The 22,183-nt window shown below is 34.2% G+C and overlaps 4 protein-coding genes across 4 annotated transcripts; 1 reads left to right on the top strand and 3 right to left on the bottom strand.

Moving 5' to 3' along the window:
- Positions 1 to 1,153: 1,153 nt before the first annotated feature.
- On the bottom strand, positions 1,154 to 2,688 carry LOC134243181 (uncharacterized). The gene is made up of 2 exons (XM_062725406.1): positions 2,313 to 2,688; positions 1,154 to 1,545 (listed from the first exon to the last, which is right to left on the bottom strand). The coding sequence occupies exons 1-2, from the start codon at positions 2,686 to 2,688 to the stop codon at positions 1,154 to 1,156; spliced, it is 768 nt and encodes a 255-aa protein (XP_062581390.1).
- Positions 2,689 to 10,314: 7,626 nt separating this feature from the next.
- LOC134243185 (beta-1,3-galactosyltransferase 5-like) lies at positions 10,315 to 11,460 on the bottom strand. Its single transcript, XM_062725410.1, has one exon. The coding sequence runs from the start codon at positions 11,448 to 11,450 to the stop codon at positions 10,458 to 10,460; it is 993 nt and encodes a 330-aa protein (XP_062581394.1). The 5' UTR covers positions 11,451 to 11,460; the 3' UTR covers positions 10,315 to 10,457.
- Positions 11,461 to 12,279: 819 nt separating this feature from the next.
- Positions 12,280 to 13,458, bottom strand: LOC134243183 (uncharacterized). The gene is made up of 2 exons (XM_062725408.1): positions 13,279 to 13,458; positions 12,280 to 12,809 (listed from the first exon to the last, which is right to left on the bottom strand). Exons 1-2 carry the CDS (start codon positions 13,433 to 13,435, stop codon positions 12,280 to 12,282), a joined length of 687 nt encoding a protein of 228 aa, XP_062581392.1. The 5' UTR covers positions 13,436 to 13,458.
- A 6,294-nt stretch (positions 13,459 to 19,752) lies between these two features.
- Positions 19,753 to 21,906, top strand: LOC134243187 (uncharacterized). Its single transcript, XM_062725412.1, has one exon. It carries the CDS (start codon positions 19,753 to 19,755, stop codon positions 21,904 to 21,906), a length of 2,154 nt encoding a protein of 717 aa, XP_062581396.1.
- Positions 21,907 to 22,183: the final 277 nt, after the last annotated feature.

The raw sequence follows: 22,183 nt of genomic DNA, 5'->3' as shown, positions 1-22,183 counted from the left end.
ATATCAATCAATAACATCTTGTAAATTAATTGATCTTTATTATGTTGTAATATACTTACACGCTCGGGACACGCATTGTATAACCTCAACCTTGTCGTATTTTAAAGGGCCAACAAGGAATATCCAAAGGGCCAAGGACAAAGGTGTACTAGCGTAAGGCAATCCAGAGCTAATTCCCTGGCGGCAGAAAGTTACGCCGTAATAGCAGCCCCAGGTAGAGTAGTCTAGATTCAAGCTATGATCCCTTTGGGTGAGATCGGGCCACAAGGCAGGATCAAATTTTACAAAGCAAGACGTAGGGGAAAATATTCTGCCTAAGAACAACAAAGCAATTTGTTAAATTGATAAAGATATATCCTCAGGTAGTTTAAAATTCAAGCCCTCTCCTGTATACACGTTATTATCGACTGCAGTGGCTGATTTATACGTGGTTGTGCTATAAAAAGTGCACATAGGGAAATGTGACGTTAAATGTATTATTTTATTAGTTCAGAATAATAATTATCAACAATAGTGTTTTATCAAACTCTACAGTCAATTTTGAACACAGTGTGTATTTCTCCTATCCCTTATTGCCAGGAAATTGCTGGCAGTTTTCTAGGAATTTTTTATTTTTATTATTATGGCAATATCTTGAATAAAGAAATGAACAGTTTGCCAGGGCTACTCCTGTTAAATTTCATTAAATTTTGAGGATATTTAAGAAACAGGATGTGAAATAATTTTTTTGTCCTTTGCGAAAGTTTCATTAAATCTCATTCGTCTTTCAAAAAATGTTAAATTTTGGTCAATTCTTTTAAATAAGAAAAGATAAGGCTTTAATATTTCGCATGTACATTACCTGTGACAAGACCTGTACAGATAGTTTAGACCCTGTGAAAGAGACTGTGATGTTTGACCTACTTTACAAAATGTGTAATTTTTTCAGATAAAAGTTGGGAAAATGTAATTTTAAAAAAAGTCCAAGCGGCAGTAAAACACTTCTGTATCTTGAATCTTCCCATTCATTTTACCATAATTGTACTAATAATTAGCCAGGGGTATAAAATCACTTCGCTATCATTGTGAAATCATTATGAGTCTTTGCTTTCACCGTGTTTTACTGTATGCATCCCAACTGTATTTTCGTTTTCATACAATGACTCTTATTCGATCAGAAAACCCGAAAAATCCGTTTTACTGTAGTCATCACTGATGATTTGTCCATAATTGTAATTTCATCCCCTTCGTTAACATTCAAAATAACGTTTCCGGTATTACTGTCTCGCTTGTCCGTAGTATCGACGTATATCGAGCCGTATGCCACAGTGTTCACAACCAGTTCTGCACCATGATTAGAGGAAGTCCAGAGGGACAGTGTCCATGTAAAGAAATAGGTTCCAGTCCTAGGGACAATGAACATTCCGACATGAGGATGGTAACCGGCGCCTTGATTCGTTTTGACTGTGTCAAAAATCAGGGTATGATGGCCGCCAGGGTTATTTAAAGGGGTGTTTATGTAAGCATAAAAAGCAATGGGTTGTACTGCCCTGATTCCGGTTGAATCTGTACGGAGGAGAACAAACATTTGTGTGCATTTAAAATACAGAAGTATATTGTTCTTTAATTAAAATTCCAACTTAATTATAAATATACGAAGGATTGATATATAGAAATATAGGTTTTCAGAAGGTGTACTAATTTTGCATAAGCTAGGTTAAGGAATTCTGACCCTCAGTCAGGAAGAACAACTCTTTAATTTATAATTTAATTCAAATAGTCTTTGAATGAAGCTTGAAAATTAAATATTTTCATGCAACAATTTTCATTATATGCCTCTCAATGTGCTTCAATGTTCTTTGCAAAGCTCCATAAATCACTTTTATTTTCATATCATGTTAATGAATATTGGTATCTAAAAATGCTTTTTCGGGATAAAAATTTCTATTTTTAATTAAACCTTTCTGAGATGTTAGATCCACTCGCATACTCGCTAAAATAACATCTCACATCCCATAGAAGGTCACGTCAGAGGTCATGCAAGTTCGGAACAGCTCTAGACTTATTCGCTGCAACAATATATATATATATATCTGCAGGTGACGATTTGATTGGTAGATTGAATTTGACCTCTGACATGACCCTCAATAGGATATTGTTCGAGTATGCGAGCAGATCTAACATCTAATTTTAATAAGATTGTAATACTCGTTGATTTGATTTTAGAGGAAAAGATATTATGTGTATACATGTGATCGATCTAAGAGTCATATAATAGCATATTGATTACTCTCAATATTTGTTGCATCTTTCAAATTGAATTGAAAACATACCCTTCCTGCTCATTTTGTTTTCTTTCTCATGCCCTGCAGAAGTGGTTCTATTTAATCCAACGCGTGTATTATTAGATTGCACTGGACTGATGTCCTTCATAGGTTTTGCGGTATCAGCAATCGACTTCGTTTTTTCAACAGCTTTGCCACCAGGGTGTTTAGTCAAGGTTAGTTCCTCCAGCTGGTTTATTCGTATATTTTGGTCAACGATAATTTCATTCTGATTTCCGATAATGTTTTCTAGCTCAAAAACACGAGAACGCAGAGACTGTAATTCCTTCAACACAAACTGTAAAACATTTTCCTGATCTAAATCATCTTTACCAAAAACAGAAGACAAGCCAGAGAACAGAATGAGAAACGCGTAGAATTTCATGCCTATTGTAAAATAAGAACGTATGATTTGGTATTGCACCTTTTCATGTATGAGAGTCTTTATCTGTCCTTATATGAGGTCACATCAAACTGTTATATATGTAGCGTTATCTAAGCATTCTAAAAAGTAACCTACTAGTGAAACCTGAGGGGATACAAGGTTTCCTCTGTGTCTGTCTGTCAGTCTTTCCCACTTGGTTTTCCGCACTTTTTTTAAACGCTTGCAGATATTGAGCTACTGTTAAGTATATGTATGTGAGTGTATCTTGATGAATTGTTTCAAGTCCTGTTGGCTTGAATTGTGTTACGCTTCATAGAATACTGACGGAATTATGGCATTTTTTTTTTATACTTCAGTTCACAATCGGGATCGACTAATGTTCCAAACAAGATTGTCATGTTGATTTGAAAATTTTGCTGAGGACAATATTATTTATCTCCAAAAAAAAAAAAAACAACCACAAAATTGTAAAGAAAAAAGGGGGTAAAGGTCACGGAGACTGCTTGTATAATTTTAATAATTGCATACTGACCAGTCACTAATAATAGCAAATGTTCTTAATAAGGAAATTATATGTAAACGATCATAAACATTGTGGAAAGGTCATATGCATTGATAATATTTGGCTTTTAATAAAGCTATACAATAATTACAATGCTTCCATTTCCTTATTCATTTTCCACCTGTCCAGATTTGTATGAATTAGTTGGGAAGAGAAACCTCTGGTATGCCGATCAATGTTAAATATTTATTTATCTTTTCGTTGGAGGAGTATATTTCATCTTAAAGGACGGACAATGCCATATATACTTCTTTTTTATTATAGAATCCACTATTTACACTAAATATCAATTTCATTTTATTCGAAGTTACATATATTTACTAAAAGATGAATTTTGATATCAGTGATGAGTAAGCCCGGCTGTCGTTTTTCGATCATGTCTGTCTGGTTTCCATATCTGATCTGCAACTCAACGCATTCCATTGAATAAGATTACTAAACTGTTTATTGATCTTTTAGTGCAGAGTGTCATTCAGCACCTCTTATTTTACATTTTGATAAGACAAAAGTTCTCCTTTGTAATAGAAAAAAATGAAAACTATGGATAGACATTTCTTATGAAAACTTTGGAAATTAAGACATTTCCTATCCAAAGCTCCTTTCATTCACTACGTTGTTTTTAAGAGTACATGAGCCTGTCACAGAAAATAAAGTTTAAACATAATGCTGTATGTACTACTTACATGTATTATACTATTTAATTACACATTTTAATTATTTTATTTTCTTCTTTATATTATGCATTAATTTTTTAAAAATATGTCCTTTATGACGACAACTGATGCACCGGAAATGACGTATAAAGGAATAAGGCCTTATGGGAAGGTGGATTTCCAGTCTTTGTCAGTGACAAGGGAATTTGATATATCTACCTTCACTGTGACATATACAGCAAAAATCCAAGGTCCAAGGATTCTGTGAGTCCGTTCAATGGCCCATTAAAATATTGTAAGGTTTGAATCTAACTTTCGCTTATTTAATTTTTTCCTTATTCGTTTATTTTTCCTGAAGTTGTTTTCCAAGAATTTTTACTTATTTAGAGGCAACCACTTGCTTAAGTTTATTTACAAATTTCTCCAATATTTTAGTTGTGAAAATATAAACCAACAATTTTTTAGAGTGACCTAATTTTTTCGTCAAAAGTTTCCTTCTACAGTTTGTACCATCGAATCTATTCACCTTATATGATTTAGAAAAGCTGTCAATCGTATTTCTAGCGATTTAAGAAAATAATGTTATTGAACAATCTTTGAATTTTTGTTACAACCCCCCCCCCTTTCATTATTTGAAGAAAAAATCCCGTTAAATGAGTTTTCGTCACTACCTTCCCTTGTAGGAATCGGATAAAAATGTTTTGAAGCCTTTTATTCATTTCAGCAGTTATCAAACATTACACTTTATTCTGATAATCTATATTCACTTTCAGTTAATGACAAAAACAACAATACGATCCTAATTGCGCGGCTGGTGATATATGCTTGGGAGAAACAAACTGAAAATCAACCGCCCATCGTTCTCTTCTCGGAATCGTCATCATCTACATTTTTAATACGCATTAATACCTCGACAACAAAATCCAAACAGACGTATTTCCCAGGCACAAGATGTTCTTATAGAATCTCTACCACCGATACCGGAAACATCACCGGACACGATTCAACAACATCTTCTTACATTTTTACTGTATTTGATTTTACGTAATCACTATATGTATATAGAAAGGGAAACAACGTCGACAACAAAATAAAATACCTTGCAGTTAGTGAAATAACAGACGTAATCACTTCCATCGCGGTCATTTAAGAATCAAGTCGTGTTTTGCAGATCCGATATCCTGTCATGCAAGTGATGTATTTAAGTCGTCCACTAAATTCGCTAAACATTGCATCCAATATTTAACGCGAGATATTGGTCAATGGTGCTTTTCTAAACACCAATCATGGGTTTTTCCAAAATGTCGAACCTCTCTGTGAACAAAAAAGCTACCGTATTTATTCAAATCGACTGTACCTTTTAATTGCAATTAACATGATTTTAGGGTGTTTTCCATCTCCGTGTGCGAATTTTGCCTTGTTTTTGTGGACGACTTAATGTACATCGACTCGCACAACGGGATATCGAGTTAGTATTAAAAGCTATAAAAAGTAACGAGGTTTCTGTTTTATTAAAGAATATTTATTGTAGTATGATTTCTAGTTATAATTTAATTGGCTACATTCTTTTTTCTATGAAATACGAAATATTTCCGAGATCAACCCTGTGTAAATACGGACTGACGTTGTTTCCCTTTCCTTTTTTGTATATATATAGTGATTACCTAAGATCAAAAACAGTATGTTACCGGCCCCTGTGGTACAAAGGGTCAAGAAAATGATTGAACTCAAATGTTGATGACGTCATCGGGGAGGATATACCGAAGGACTATTTCAATAATACAAGCAGTGAGGATGGCAGAACAGCCTCGTGCTTTGTGAATCCCACGAGAATGCTGGTGGATGGTATAAAGCTCGCTACGTTAAAGTTTGAATTATTGACGATTCCTGATACCCAAGACCAGGAGATGGTTGCTTATACCGTTTGGAGCTTTAATCTTGTGTAATTTGCTAAATTAAACAGCCATAATTTTATGAACAATATCTACATTTGTATATTAATATAGCAATATAACTTTGATATATTCCTTATAGAATATTTAAGTAACTTATTAGCATAGTTACAAGCACAATGAGATAAGAAAGTTGGGAAATAGTGTTAATTACTCATTTCCCAATTTACCTTAGACCTATATTAAATTTATAAATAAAATGAAAGTAACATTGTTTCATGTATTTCCCATGGTATTATGAAAGGTGAAGACGTTTATCCAAGAAGAAAGTAGCAATATTTTTTTTCTACCGAATAAACGTTTTATTTTCTTAAAAATGACTACTACATGTATATTTTATGTATTTTAATTAATTGAGTCACACATTTAGTCATATACTTATGAATAAAATGCGAATTATGTTCTTATATCTAGCAAATACGAGGGTTGTCCCAAAAAGTCGTAGACAGGGAAAACAGTTAAGTTTCTCTTTGCTTAATTAATTTTTTTCCCTTATCATAGCAAAAAGTAACATTTTATGATCATGCATTTTAAGTTTCATGATGATATCACATCTATTAATTAAATTATGTAAAAAAAAAAAAAAGAAAGTGTCCACCGGCGCACGAAAGCAAGCGTAAAATACGTCCCTTGTAACGTCATGATCTCTTTGTCTGCTTCGGATCAACTATTCCCACAAGAAGAAGCATTTCCATAAAGGGTACCATGGATATGAGGCAATATAAATCCAAAGGACAACCAAGGCCTAGCTAAAAGCCACTTTCCTTTACATTAAGCCCACATTGTTTGCTAACTAAAGGACTCAAACCATTTGCATACCGAGGAAAAACTCTGCTAGGGAAATTAGACTTAGGTGTCATATCCGATACTCTTATTATTCGATTATAGTGGTTTTTATGTATTGAATAGGTTAATTTGAATAAATTCTGAATTGTTTAAAAAAAAATTGTGTTGATTTTTTTCCTCCCTCACTCGTAATTTTTGAACTTTAGAGGTGACGTTAAACGTAGAATTAAATTTGAACATCCTAACGTGTGAATTTGGAAGATTTAAGAATTAATCTAGAACTAACAGAAACTTATAGCACGCAATAAATATACAGTTTTTACAATGGGTGGCACTGTAGCTCTCCGGTCTGTCAAAATATTTGTTTTTTCGGAGAGCTAACTCCATGAGGACATGACCATATAAATGTAATGTAAAGCAGTTCAAACATGTCAACGTTTAATATTTCAGAAATGGAACGATTCTCATCACGAAAAATCACTTGACACTACTACAGAAGATATTTAATAGGATAAATCATTTGAAAATGTTCTAACTTGACAAAATCCTGGGGTCAATAGTGCATCGTAGACTTAGGTAAACCTTAACAGTCTCAAAAGGCTTCCTTGGTAGTGTTAATGTGATATAATCTCAGATCAAAGCCGTTTTAATCCAGCTTTAAACTCCATTTAAGCAATCCATCTGTGCGTCATTGTTTTTTACCCTTCCTCATTTAGCTGACAGGTATTTTCAGCAGAAATGGAAACGTACATGTGCAAGTCGAACAAATCTCCCACATCTCAGAATTCTAAATACTCTGGAAAAAATTATATTTTCATTAAATTATCTTTAAATTCCCTTAATGTATCGAAAAAATCGCTGATAAATAAGGTCCCATTTTATGTTTTTTTGCGGCTAACGATTTTCTTGTCTTAAAATTAGGGATGTCAAAATTGTCAGTTATTGATATTCGAATATTCGATAGGAGTATTCGAATATTCGATTAAATAAATACATCTTGCATTATATATAATTTATATCTTCACTCTCCTGTCAAGCAGTATATATAGGTTTTATGCCATTATTGTAATCAATACTTATACAGAGTTGTAATTGCAACACAATTATCTTATTTTAATTATCAAATATATGTCATTGAAGAGAATACATCCAAAACGTAATGATTTTTTTTTTAAATCTCGAAAGATTCTTTGGTATGTTCCAGATTAATTGGTCGTCTACCTAAAGTCTACACTGATAACTTCTACAAATTTATACCAGATAGAACAATTATCTACTGAAGAAAAATAAAAAGAAATCTTTTTTGCTAATTAATTTCCTGATAATGATTTTTAATGATATTTACCTAAACAAGAGATCCATGTGTTTACTGTAAAACTGTGTCCTTACAACAATACAAGCTGACTGTAAGTACTGGACACTATTATACCACTAATTAAGTGAACAAATGAATAAATTACTTTAATAGATACACTCTTCACATCTTTAAAGTATATGTTATCCAAGAGGAGAGTCTTTTAATTTTGTAAAAACTTGATTCGATTTCTAATAAATCTTGCCAGGTTTTTCTCTCTTTTAAATGCTTGTACACTTAACTAATATTCGAATCATAAATTTATATTCGAATATCAACTCATCGAATTTCGGATTCAATTGATTCTGGGTTTTTTTTTAAACTTAAAACTAATTAAACTTAAGCTTAAAACTAATTTTTTGGTCGATTTATCGTTCATGATGACTATCGGTTGAGGAGGAAGACATCTTTGGGGTAGAAAGTGGGGGAGCTTGCGTTCCCCCCGTCCACTCTACCACTTTTACCAGGTGTGGATAGGACAAACAAGAGGCCCATGGGCCACATCGCTCACCTGAGCATTGTGACCAGGAACAGAAAATCAATTCAATAAATACCTAAGTGACCCATATCCTAAAGAAGGGGGGGGGGGTATGATTTGAACAAACTTCTATCTATGCAAACTTGAATCTACGCTCAATAAGGATGCTTACATATTTTTTGACTAACTCTGGCTTTCTTCCCAATAAGTTGAAACTTTTATTGTGGTACCACCATAACCTGGGGGTCATGATTTTAACAAATCTGTATATAAACTACCTGACGATGCTTCCAAATAAACAAGACCAATCATGAATTTGCTGTTCTTGAGAAGATTTTTTCTATATACTCCTATGCAAAACTTTGAACGTCCATTGTGGCCCAGCCCTACCCCTGGGGATCATGATTTTAACAATGACCAATCATGGCTTTGCTATTCTAAAGAAGAAGATTTTAAAAGATTTTCCCTGTATATTTCTGTGTAAAACTTTGATCGTCCATTGTGGTTCCGCCCTACCCCCGGGGGTCATGATTTGAACAAACTTGAATGTACACTACCTGAGGATGCTTCCATATAAATATGACCAATTATGGCTTTGCTGTTCTCAAGAAAAAAGATTTTTCACTGTATATTTCTATGTAAAACTTTGATCGGCCATTGTGGCCCCGCCCTACCCCCGGAGGTCATGATTTAAACAAATTTGAATCTACACATTCTGAAGATGCTTCCATATAAATATGACCAATCGTGGCTTTGCTGTTCTCAAGAAGACTTTGAAAAGATTTTTCTTATATATTATAATGTAAAACTTTGATCGGCCATTGTGGTTCCGCCCTACCCCCAGGGGTCATGATTTGAACAAATTTGAATCTACACTACCTGACGATGCTTCCATATAAATATGACCAATCATGGCTCTGCTGTTCTCAAGAAGAAGATCGTTTTTAGAGATTTCTTCCCTAAATATTCCTATGTAAAACTTTTGATCGGCCATTGTGGCCCCGCCCTATCCCCGGGGGTCATGATTTGAACAAACTTGAATCTACACTACCTGAGGATGTTTCCACATAAGTTTCATCTTTCCTGGCACAGTGGTTCTTGGGAAGAAGATTTTTGAAAATTGCCATTAATTTTTCAGTAATTATTAATTATCTCCCCTTAGAATGGGGCGTGACCCTACATATGAACAAACTTGAATTACCGTTACCAAGGAATACTGTGTGGCAAGTTTTGTTAAAATTGGTCCAGTAGTTCTTGAGAAGAAGTCGAAAATGTGAAAAGTTTACAGACGGACAGACAGCTAGACAGACGGACGACGGACAAAATGTGATCGGAATAGCTCACTTGATCCTTCGGCTCAGGTGAGCTAAAAACCATCGGGGCTTTGGAAGCATAATCTGGTACTTCTGATAAGATGCCATAATAGAATAAGGGGAATTGATTCACTTACCAATTGGACAGTTATGTCACCTACTGTTTTTTTTTTGTTAGCTTGAATGAGCAAGGCATGTGGATGAAGGTTATAGTAGTAACCAAGTAGGCGTTCAGCTTTTTGTCGACTTGTTAGAAATACAAAACTAATTAAAAAGGTTTCCCTTGACACTGAATATAGGTAAACAAACTCATATAGTCGATCTAAATATCGCCTTCTTGTAGAAATCAATGCAGATGGGCATTGGTTATTATCATGCCCAGAGGGCTGGATTAGTTTTGAAGCAGAAAAGATAAGATTGGATTTCGGCAATATTCAATAATAAATGTATTTTGAATTTTTTTTTTACAAAAAAGATATTTCTAACAGTTGCTCAATAATTTTAACAATGACATAACAAGAGTATAGAATTGGAAGACTGCGCGAAATGTAGGTACTATCAGGGAATATTTCACGCTATACTTTTTATATATTGGAAATACGATGTATTGATCAAGTCTACTTTACTGCTTTACAATTTGAATATTTTTTTAACGTTTCATCCAGTTGTATTTATTCTTGTTCGATTAAGTTCCATAGGTTACGTATCTGAACACCCTTCGCCTGCATGGCAAGATAATTACATTTGCTCTTTAATCGTCTATAACAGTCAAGAGCTCTGTAAGGGTTAATGGTCATGTTTCTAGCCATATTGGTATACACTACGTTTTTCAGACGAGAAGGCAGAATTCCGAAAAGATACACGTCATCCACCCAGAAGAAAGGAACTGTCATGGCGGCCTTGTACAATGCCGGAATTAAGTCTTTGGAAATGAAAACAGCAAATCCACTGCAGTATGTATACGGGTATAATTTAAATCCCTTCAGAAATCTGTCGCTCACGAACCACTTGTTTCTCTTGTCACGTTCAATCCTCACAGCGTTTCTCGGCATCACGTGACAGAAAAGAAATCTTTTTCTTTTTCTCAAATACGAAAAGTTTTCGAAGAACTTGAAAAAGTTAATGACAGAATCGTCATCAATTTTTACGATGACTTCTGCGTTCATGCAGTTCTCCGTTACCCATCGTAATCCCATCACGCCTTTGTTAGTTAAGTTCCTGTAGGTATCCTTAAAATCACCTTGAATAATATCGTGGTGTAAAGCGTTCTCTTCTTCCAGCTTTTCTTGACTGGTTTTCCTTAAGGTTGTTCCAACAAGAAATATCACACGAATCACTTCCGGTCTGTACCGGGTTATATTGAGCCACGTTGTCCTCATCTCGGACCTTGTACCGAAATGCTCCACGGCGGTATGTACCATAACGAGTACCGATACCTTCTTAGTATTGCGACACACACTTTTGTTGTTGATGATATATTCTCCTTGTAAAGTCAGGGGGTACTTTGTTTGGAGTTTAATTGTTCTCTTTTCCTTGACGAAACTTTCATCCCTGTTTTCATACATATAGTAGAACTGATTTCTTGTCTTGATTTCGGAATAGAGATACACAAACACGGTAACACTTGCAATCGCTAGATAAATAAAATAGACATAACGTTGCATTTTCCTATTTCACTGCGTCCTAATGTTGAATATTTGTATCGGCTTTTTTCCCTCCGTTACTGCAAATCTTACACATAGAGTGCTGAGGTAGGATTCATTTCTCCACGAGAAAGATCAAGTAATACTTACCTTTTTTTTTTCATAAACAGCGTTTTTTTTTTAATTTGGAAAGACTTCTTTGTATTTTCTGTAAGAGTTTATTACACTGTATATATTTATAGCACAAATAGATAAATAAATTAGATAATCAACGTACCTGGTGCGATATTGATTCGCCGCGTAAATATTAAATTAAAAATACCTATTTGCTGCTCCATACCGCGACATCTGTTAGTTTGTATTTTCTTTCTAAAGCATTTCTTATATCATGTAACTAAAATATTACTTCGATTATACGTATCATACAGCATCTTTTGGAGAAAATGACTGTTCCTTTATTGAATTAAAAAGGCAAGCAAGAAACGGATACGAAGATCTCAATTGTTGATTGTATATCGTTTAACATCCTTCTAGAGAAGTTTACACTCTCTAGATCTTGACAATTATTAAATGTTTACTATTTGTCAAATATATAGAACTTAATTCTTATTTTATTAAAAAATTTTTCCATAATGTATAACAAAATTTATGACTAAATTAATTAAAATGCATATAATATAAATAGTCATTTTTTAAAAATTAAAACGTTCATTCGGTAGAAAAAAATTTTGGTTCTTCCTTTTTTGTTATTTTGTTAAACGAATTCACCTTTTATAATACCATGGGAAATACATTAAACAATGTTACACTCATTTTATTTATAAATTTAATAGCTGTTTAATTTAGCAAATTACAGGAGATGAAAGCTCCAAACAGTATAAGCCACCAGCTCCTGGTCTTGGGTATCAGGAATTGTCAATAATTCATACTTTAACGTATCAAGCCTCACGCCATCCGCCAGCATCCTCGTTGGATTCACAAAACACGAAGCTGTTCTTCCATCGTCACTGCTTGTATTATTGAAAAAGTCCTTCGGCACATCATCCCCGATGATCTCATTATTTGATTTCGATCCTTTTCTTGACCCTTTATACGTAGCTTTGAAGTAAGAATAGACACCACGTGACCCGCTTTCGCAGGAAGTCTTAGAATCGTATCTGATGATGTTCCCGGTATCGGTGCTAGAAATTCCATAGGAACATCTTGTTTCTGGGAAATACGTCTGTTTGGAATTAGTTGTGGCGGTATTAATGCTTATTATAAATGTAGATGATGACGATTCCGAGGAGAGAACGATGGGCGGTTGATTTTCGGTTTGTTTCTCCCAAGCATACATCTCCAGCCGCGCAATTAGGATCGTATTGTTGTTTTTGTCTGTAACTGAAAATGAATATAGATTATCGGAATAAGGTGTAATGTTTTATAACTGCTCAAATGAATAAAATGCTTCAAAACATTTCTATCCGATTCCTACAAGGGAAGGTAGTGACGAAAACTCATTAAACGGGATTTTTTTTTCAACTAATGAAGGGGGGGGGTGTAACAAAAATTCAAAGATTGTTCAATTACATGATTTTCCTAAATTGCTAGACGTACGATTGACAGCTTTTCTAAATTATATAGGGAGAATAGATTCGATGGTACAAACTGTAGAAGGAAACTCTGGACGGAAAATTAGGTCACTCTAAAAAAAAACTGTTGGTTACTATTTTTTTATTTGAAAAATTTGTAAATAAACTTAAACAAGTGGTTGCCTCTAAGTGAGTAAAAAAAATCTTGGAAAATAACGTCAGGAAAAATAAAAGAATAAGGAAAAATTAAATAAGTGAAAATTAGATTCAAACCTTACCATATTCTAATTGGCCATTGAAAGGACTCACAGAATCCTTCGGACCTTGGATTTTTGCTGTATACGTCACAGTGAAGGTAGATGTGTCAAATTCCTTCGTCACTGACAAAGGCTGGAAATCCACCTTCCCATAAGGCCTTATTTCTTTATATGTCATTTCCGGTGCAACAGTTGTCGTCATACAAGGGCATACTTTCTAAAAATTAATGCTTAATTTAAAGAAGAAAATAAAATAATTAATATAAATGTGTTAATTAAATAGTATAATACATGTTAGTTAGAATAATCTAACTGTGTCTCGGTACAGGCCCTCACCACAGTTAGAATACGTCCCATATACTTGTAATGTAGCAAATCGGAGCGGATCCGCTCCGAAACGGTTTTGAAGAATATAAATGATTTGCACTGGGAATAACTACCAAAATAATCTAAACAAACCTTTTTGAAAATAAAAAATAATTATATATAAATGTGTTTACACTCTCTAAATAAATGCACTATAATACATGTAAGTAGTACATACAGCATTATGTTTAAACTTTATTTTCTGTGACAGGCTCATGTACTCCTAAACACGACATAGTGAATGAAAGGAGCTTCGGGTAATAAATGTCTACCAATAGTTTTCATGCTGTTCTGTTACAAAGGGGAACATTTGTCTTATCAAAATAAGAGGTGCACAATAATGCTGCAATAAAAGATCAATAAACAGTTTATTAATTTTATTCAATTGAATGGGGTTGAGTTACAGATCAGATATGGACACCAGACAGATATGATCGAAAAACGACAGCCTGCCTGTCTTACATGTGCACACCCATCCTTAAATTAAAAAAAAGCATCTCTTTATAACAAAATATATCTATGACATCAAAATTAATAATTTAATATTTAATAATTTCGAATAAAATCAAATCATTCTTTCTATTTCTCTGTTATCAAAAGTAATCTTTTATTCAATAACTTCGAATAATTTCTTTTTATTTAGAAAACAGAGTAGATTCTTAATGAAAAAAAATGACAATACCTGACATTGTCCGTCCTTAATGAAAAATACTCCTCCAACGAAAAGGTAAATACAGAAATATTTCATATTGATCGGCATACCAGAAGTTTCTCTTCCCTACTAATTCATAAAAGTCTGGACAGTTAGAAAATGAACATTGAAATTGGAGCATTGTACATGTAATTATTGTATAGCTTTATTAAAAGCCAAATATTGTCGAGGCATATGACCTTTCCACAATGTTTATGATCGTTCACATATAATTTCCTGATTAAGAACATTTGCTATTATTAGTGACTGGTAAATAATGCAATTATTAATTTTATTCAATAAGTCTCCGTGACCTTTATCCCCCCTCCCCCGCCCCCCCTTTTTTTTTTACAATTTTGTGTTGTTTTGTTTTTTGGAGATGAAAAATATTGTTCTCAGCAAAATTTTCAAATCAACATGACAATCTTTTCTTTTTGCATGGAACAATTATTCCATCTGATTCACCGTTTCAATATTTCCGTGTATCCATTTTTCTTCATTTCTATATACTACTGGATCAGTCCACTCATATTCTACGAATGGGGCGAATCGCTCTTTACGCGCCAAATATCACTGCTTTCATCGCACCTTTTCCTTGGATCGTTCTATTGTATGAATGGGTGTTCTATCTTCCATGGTATTAAAGTTTATCTTCATGCTTCAGAAATTCTATCTACAGATGGATGCCTTATCTCATTCTTTAACAACATAATATAATATATCAGTATACGGACATGCAGCACTAAAGAGATGATTTTTCTAATTTGTTTCCCGATCCCGCGGTTGGTTTAATTTTATTCCAACTTTTTTTTAACAACTCATTTCAGCAAAGTCATGGTCTCCAGAAGTATGACCTATTATATGTCTCTGTTCAGATGCACACAATGAATAAGAAACAAGTGCAAAATCTTGGATTTTTCGTTCAACACAGATCTAGTAGTAAATTTACTTATTTCATTCTCAATATATGATAGTGGGACTATACCCCCCCTCCATCCTTTTAAGAAAAAAAATTATAAACACACATTACTACTGTTTACTTCAGTGGAGAAAATACACTCCAACAAAATGTTTATTTAATTATATCCATCTTTTAGAATGTTGACAATGCATGATTTCGTAACAGATTTTATAATAGGTGTTACAAAGAAGTTTGAAATTAATTAGCCTAAATTAGATCAAAGGGCAGATTACTCCACTTGCAGAAAACCCCACAGAATACCAACTCTTTGGTATGCTGTGTAGAGATGATTCTTCTAAAAGTTGAATAAAATCAAGATTTCATTTACGTACGGTTGCTCAAGTGTTGCTCAAAAAGTTTATCACTCCTCATGCAGATATTGATTGATTTAGCCAGGCAAGCTTTTTAAAAAGCTGTTACTTGTAAATCTGTTAAACCTACATATTTGGGGTTCCGTCTTATACCCCAGTAAAGTAGATGCACAATTTGGACGGTTATATCTATATGTACTGCTGATGTAGTTCGACACCCCTGTGCCCACAAGCCTCAAATCATCACACTACTTTTATTTTAATTTTGATGAGTTCACTAGCGATTGTTATTTTCTCCCAACTTTCCGGAATATCGTGAAGTTATCCCCTGAGGTCACTTAGTGGGAGGGGGATTAACTAGCATAGCAAAGAGGACGAGGGTCGATCATGAAAATTTTTTAAAAAATTCAGTCTCTTCGAAAAAAAAAATCCCATGCGAAAGAAATGACAAATATTAAAATAGTTAATACCTGTTAAAGGCATCAAATAAATAAATGTCACCTGAAAAAATAAGAAAAAGTGACAGAACGTTGTGTAAAACTTCCTTCTGGGAAAGTTCTACCAATCCGATTTAAACACATTAACATGATAAAATCCTAATCATAACTTGACAACGTCCATTTTATCCTTCTTACAGGGCATTCTAACGTCAAATTGTAATAAATGTTGTTTGAATGTTTCAATGTGATCAAAACAGCTTTATAAAAACGGTAAGTTTTTTTTTAAGTTTTATTTGGTATAAAATACCGGTAGATGATTTTTATGCAGTTTCACATTTAGGAATTTATCTTTAGATATTTTTTTTTTCTGTCAGATAAGAATTGAATGAAAAAAGAAAACGTATCGTCTGTATATCAGAGACGGATTCTTTTAATATTTGGCTTATTTTTCAATCTTCCATAACCATTTCCGGGAGGATCGTCAATACCAGTACTTGTCCACGAACATTTGAAATATAACAAAAAGTAATAGTCTAAAATATATCATGGCAGGGGCATCTTTAAAGAATTGTTTGATTTCTCTCTACCTATCGACTGGCATGAAATGGGCGATAAAAATATCTTTAAAAATACCATTAACATGGAAATTTCTGGAGAGAAAAGAATTGTCTCAGCCAACTTTTTTCATCCAATTTTTTCATCATTAGTCATCATTATATTAAAGTTGGCCAATCTTGGCTCAGTGTAATTTTTTTTAAAAATGTTGTTTCAAATATGAGTAATATTTAGAATTATTTGCACCTATCTAAGATATAGTTAACATTTATCCAAGAGTGTGAAGTTGGATAACTTTTATCAAACCTGCAATAAGAATGTGTCCCTTATGACTTGCCCGAAGGTAAGTTTTCTTTTACTGCGATTGATGTTAGAGCAGTGAAAGGCATTATGATCACCCATTGTCCGTCGTCCGTTTGTCTGTCCGTCCGTCTATAAACTTTTCACATTTTCAAATTTTCTCAAGAACCACTGAGCCATTTTTGACCAAACTTGGTACAAAACATTCCTGGGTAAAGGGAAATTTAAATTGTTAAAATAAAGACCCAAGTCCCCTCCAAGGGGCGATAATTAAGAAAAGAAAAAATAGGGTGGGGTCATTAAAAATCTTCTCAAGAACCACTGGGCCAGAAAAACTGAAACTTATGTGGAAGCAGGGGGTAGAGCGGGGAAACAATGGGGAATTCAAGTTTTACATAGAATATTCAGGAAACACTTAAAAAATCTTCTCAAGAAAAGCTGAAACTTATGTGGAAGCATTGTTGGCTAGTGTAGAATTTAAATTGTTAACATTATGACTACGCGGGTTAGGGCGGGGCCACAATAGGAAATCCATTACATAGCAATAAATAGAAAATTATTTTAAAATCTTCTTCTAAAGAAACACAGAGCCAGAAAAGCTGAAACTTATGTGAAAGCATCCTAGGCTAGTGAAAAATTTAAATTTCTCAAATCATGACCCCCGGGGTAGTGCGGGGTAACAACAGGGAATCCGAGTTTTTCATAGTATTGTATAGGAAAAAACTTTTATAATCTTCTTCTCAAGAACCACTGGGCTAAAAAAGCTTAAACTTATGTGGAAGCATCCTAGGATAATGCGGAATCTAAATTGTTCGAATCATGATCCTTTTGAATTGGACAAAGTCAAGATATAGGTATTACAAGGGGGAAATCCGTTAAAAAATTTTCTTCCCAGGTTGCACATAGTGAAATGAAATTTAGTAAAGGATTTATTTTTATATTCATATGAAGCAGAATTTGTGCAAAATCTTATGCATGAAAAAAAGAAAACACTTGCTGTGGCCATGAACTCGACATTTAGATATATCGACGACGTATTGTCAATTAACAATGATCATTTCCATTCCTACGTCGATCCGATATATCCTGGTGAGCTTGAGATAAAAGATACTACAGAGTCTGAGACATCTGTTTCATACTTGGATATTTTACTTGAAAAAGACGTTAATGTTAATCTAACAACCAAGCTATATGATAAACGTGATGACTTTAACTTTTCTATCGTCAACTTCCCTTACTTATGCAGCAATATACCTTCATCATCTGCATAGGAGTGCATATATCTCAGTTGATTCGATACACAAAAGCTTGCTCTACGTATGAACATTTTCTAAAACGAGGTAAATTATTGACAAGCAAGTTGATGAAACAAGAATATCAGCCGTCTTGTTTAAAGTCATCATTTCTTAAGTTCTTGAGAAGAAATTGAAAATGTGAAATGATTACGGACGGACAGACGGATCACGGGTGATCAGAAAAGCTCACTTGAGATGTCAGCTCCGTTGAGCTAAAAAGCAAAACTAACTTACCAGTATTGTCAGTCCGTGCTTAATGGTGTGTGCAGAATTGAACACACCCGGTATAACGTCACATTAACTACACAGAGTTCGTGCCATGTTTACTAAAACAGGCTACGTTTCAGGTGTGTTCAACTTGTTAAAGAAGCACATTTAAAGAAAACCTTTTAGAAAACAGAAACCCGAATATAGAGCTTTAATTTATTTCTCGAAGAAACTCCTTGTCAGTTACCTTAGTATAGATACAGAAATGTTTTAAAATCCGTTTCTAGACCTTAGATCTAGTGTAAGGATACTACAAAAACTCCACTTCTATCCATTATGCACACGTCAAAACCGAAAAAAATTAACAAAATCTTTCTCTCTCACTTTTCTTTATACTTTAATTGATCTGTAGGTGTTTGAAAAAAATTCGCCGCATCTAAATCAAAAGAGAGTTGTTTTTCCTTCTCATTTTGTTATAATATATCCAAGATATAATAAAATAGGATCATACTAGTAAACTAACTATAAAAATGTCGTACTTCGCCATTGCACTCGGTTCTTTTTAAAATGAGAATTTTCCAGTTTCATGGTGTTTTCGCAGGGATTTATGAAAAACCCTATATAGTGAATCGAGTTTGCTCAATGAATAATGTGAACATAACGAAAAGTGGTCTATCAGTGAAAATTCCAATTTAACAATATGTGGAAATTCCAGAAGCCTATGAGTAAACACCCCTCGAAAGAGCATCTCTTCGGTCCTGAAACAAGGAATATGACATTTTACACTTACTTTATGATTTACCCTAGTAATCAAAAGAGATCAAAATATCTTTACCCTAGTCAAAAATCAATTTTATCCTAATCATGCTCAAATTTTATACCCGTAATTTGTCTTTAATTAGCGCATGTCATGCCAACTTCTCGCAATAATTGTGTTCTTCTGAATGTTCTAACATCAAAATTTATAATCTAAGTCTGTTTTATGCTGAAACTAAGTGCAAAATGATTGAAGCGTATTTGCCTGTCGCCATCTTGGACTAGCGTTACGCACTTTACCGTTGTCCGAATCTACACAATGAGATTACTAGATGTTAGTTTCACATGCAAAAAAATGACATCACCAGTGGTTTGTTCAGAGGAAATAAGAATTGGATACCTTTGCTTAACGTGAATATTTCGGATCATAAAAAATGTGTTTTTCAACAAGTTTTTTTTAAAAGTAGAAATTAGGGACATAATGTCTATATAATTATTTTTACAATAATTTTTTTTTCTAGAAAAGGTTTATAAAGCTCTTCTTTTTTTTAAATTTCAGATCAGTATTTAAGAATACATCATGTATCAAACTATTTTCCAACTGATTTTCACGATGCTACTTTCTACAACTTACTCAAAACTGAACCTTACGAGGCTTATGAGAATCTACATAAATTCCTGTGGAGAGTACGGCATTTGTAAGGACTGGACAGACTTAACAGGGTACGAGAAGAATCCAATAAACTCGCGCTGTCCGCCATGCTCGTGCGAGGACAACTGTTTTCGTGAGAATACTTGTTGTCCTGACAAATTTTTCCAAAGGAAACTGACGCGATTCCATGACGCGGTCTACCAATGGTCGCCATTCAGAGACAAGAACACTTACCTCCCATTGTATCATGTTGTGGATCACTGCCCAGCGTTTGCGGAGGTGCTCGATAAATGTATAAAGCCTGATTTTAGTTTAGAAGACAGAACCTTCGTTACTTCACTTGTAAGTAATTACACATACTACAACATTCATTGTGCTTTGTGTCACGGTGAAAACAGATCTGAGCTAGTTGATTGGGACATATCTATCGCTGGAACTTCTAATTATGTCTATTTCATAGAATCTAAGGATGAATTGAAAACAGTCATTAAGAAACGGAACAGCACGGTCATATTCTCGCCTTCTCCTAAGCTTAAAGACGTCGTTTTTATTGCCAACTGGGTTGATATTAGATATCTCACAGAAGCCTGTCATGATGATGAAGATCTTCATACTGCCTGCTTCTCCTCTTACGTGAACGAATTCAGACTTTATAAGAACGTGTTTTGTTACCTTTGCAAACTGAAAAACATCAGAAAACTTCAGCCAAACACCATAACATGTCCAAAATCAGCTACGGACACGATTAAAAAATTGTGCAATGACAACCCAGTTTCAGATCTGACGTATCCATATCGTAACTTTTACTGCTTCCTGTGCAATATTCCCTCATCCAACAGACCCACTACTATAGGAAACATGACCTATGAATATGTTTTCATGGACTTTTTCAGTGATGTTCGTGAAATCAGTGAAAGAAAGGAAATCAATCGAAAAAAATTGGTTTTCTATAACAACGCTTTTAACAATGCATCAATAATCAACAAAATATTAAATACAAAAATTGTGAAAAAAGATAACACCAGCTCATCTGCACCAGCTAAATACATCACAGATCGAATGGAATCACTCCTATTCAAAACGTCTGGCTATCCCCATCGTATGTGCAACCAGGACATTTTACCAAAGTTCTTACAGAACTCTACCATAAGAAACTGTGATTGCACCTTCTCCTGTTTGTTCAAAAATCCCTGTAGCTGTTGTTTGGATACCGCAATAATTTATCCAACAAAATGTATCAGGAATACTTGGTCCCAGAGAATTTTGTTGACCCAAAGCACAAACCTAGAATCAAAAATACAGATTGTTCATGTCTGTTACGAAGACACTTCAATAAAAGCGAACAAAGAGGTGCACCAAAAGTTAAAGCTATTATGTGAGGGAGATTTTCATGAATTTGATTATCCAGTATTTTCGAACAAGGTAACCTACAAAAATGTTTTCTGTTTTCTCTGTAATACTAATTATACGTTCGAAAACGGCTCAATTTTTTCAGAGCAATTCAGAATTTTAGATATCCACATTCTTTGTAACGGGCTACTGCAATTTGACTTCGCATTGTACTTTAGCCAAGTTCTTACACTGGCTATTATCAATAACTGTGATATTGTATACGATGTCGATGATGCAGTCCTGTGTCAGTTAGATACAGTTGGTACAATTAAAACGAGGGAATGTCCAAGCGTAAGAAGAGAAGATAGAACAGACGAAATTGGAATAGGGGTGTGTAAAACCACAAATAACCAATCCTTTTTTGCAGTTGCTGAATATACAAATGAAATTTGTTATCTGTGCCGGAAGTCGAGTACATGGGAGATCTTTGATAAAACCCTGCTCTGTACCCAATCCGGTACCCATCACGTGATCTACAAAGACACGTGTTTAACATTACCGTATGAACAGCACGATGATCTCATTCATTCTTTTATGAACGTATTTTGTTCTTACTGCATGGAAGACTTCCAGGAATCCTACCACGGTCGTCCATCTGGAGGCTGTATACCACTTACAGGGAATAGTATACGACATGACTTCCATCTGATGAGAGATTTATTTGTTCCGGCAATGACGTTGCGAGCCTCTCAATTCCAGCAAACATCAATGGCAAGTATTTAAGGCATTAGCAGGATACTTCTTCAGATTTGGTATTCAAATGCAACATTATGGTTCAAACACTTTTACATCTATATAAAGTAACCCAGCTGCCCAGCATATTCAAGATATCAGATACGCTTTCGGTGTCTTTGTGGAGGTGATGTCATTTTTATAGCACATCGTGTCAAGTATAAACTACCTATTATATGTCATTCAGAACTTATCGCCAAAGTTGATTTTATGGAACATTCGGTCAATCGTAAGGGGGGTAAGAAATCATAGAATGCTTGGAAATAGG

This window comes from Saccostrea cucullata, unplaced genomic scaffold, assembly GCF_032062105.1.
Source record: "Saccostrea cucullata isolate Sc308-1 unplaced genomic scaffold, CSIRO_AGI_Scuc_v1 ctg3893, whole genome shotgun sequence".
Lineage (NCBI taxonomy): Eukaryota > Metazoa > Mollusca > Bivalvia > Ostreida > Ostreidae > Saccostrea > Saccostrea cuccullata.
This window is presented reverse-complemented; position numbering and strand designations above follow the sequence as displayed.

What these genes read in the sequence shown, in the direction of transcription:
- LOC134243181 (XM_062725406.1), bottom strand. Translation starts at nt 2,688, where the DNA reads ATGAAATTCTACGCGTTTCTCATTCTGTTCTCTGGCTTGTCTTCTGTT. An exon ending in AAACAAAATGAGCAGGAAGG is followed by an intron (nt 1,546 to 2,312) that starts GTATGTTTTCAA and finishes TCCTCCGTACAG; the next exon opens with ATTCAACCGGAATCAGGGCA.
- LOC134243183 (XM_062725408.1), bottom strand. Translation starts at nt 13,435, where the DNA reads ATGACATATAAAGAAATAAGGCCTTATGGGAAGGTGGATTTCCAGCCT. An exon ending in CAATGGCCAATTAGAATATG is followed by an intron (nt 12,810 to 13,278) that starts GTAAGGTTTGAA and finishes ATTCATTTTCAG; the next exon opens with TTACAGACAAAAACAACAAT.
- LOC134243185 (XM_062725410.1), bottom strand. Translation starts at nt 11,450, where the DNA reads ATGCAACGTTATGTCTATTTTATTTATCTAGCGATTGCAAGTGTTACC.
- LOC134243187 (XM_062725412.1), top strand. Translation starts at nt 19,753, where the DNA reads ATGCTACTTTCTACAACTTACTCAAAACTGAACCTTACGAGGCTTATG.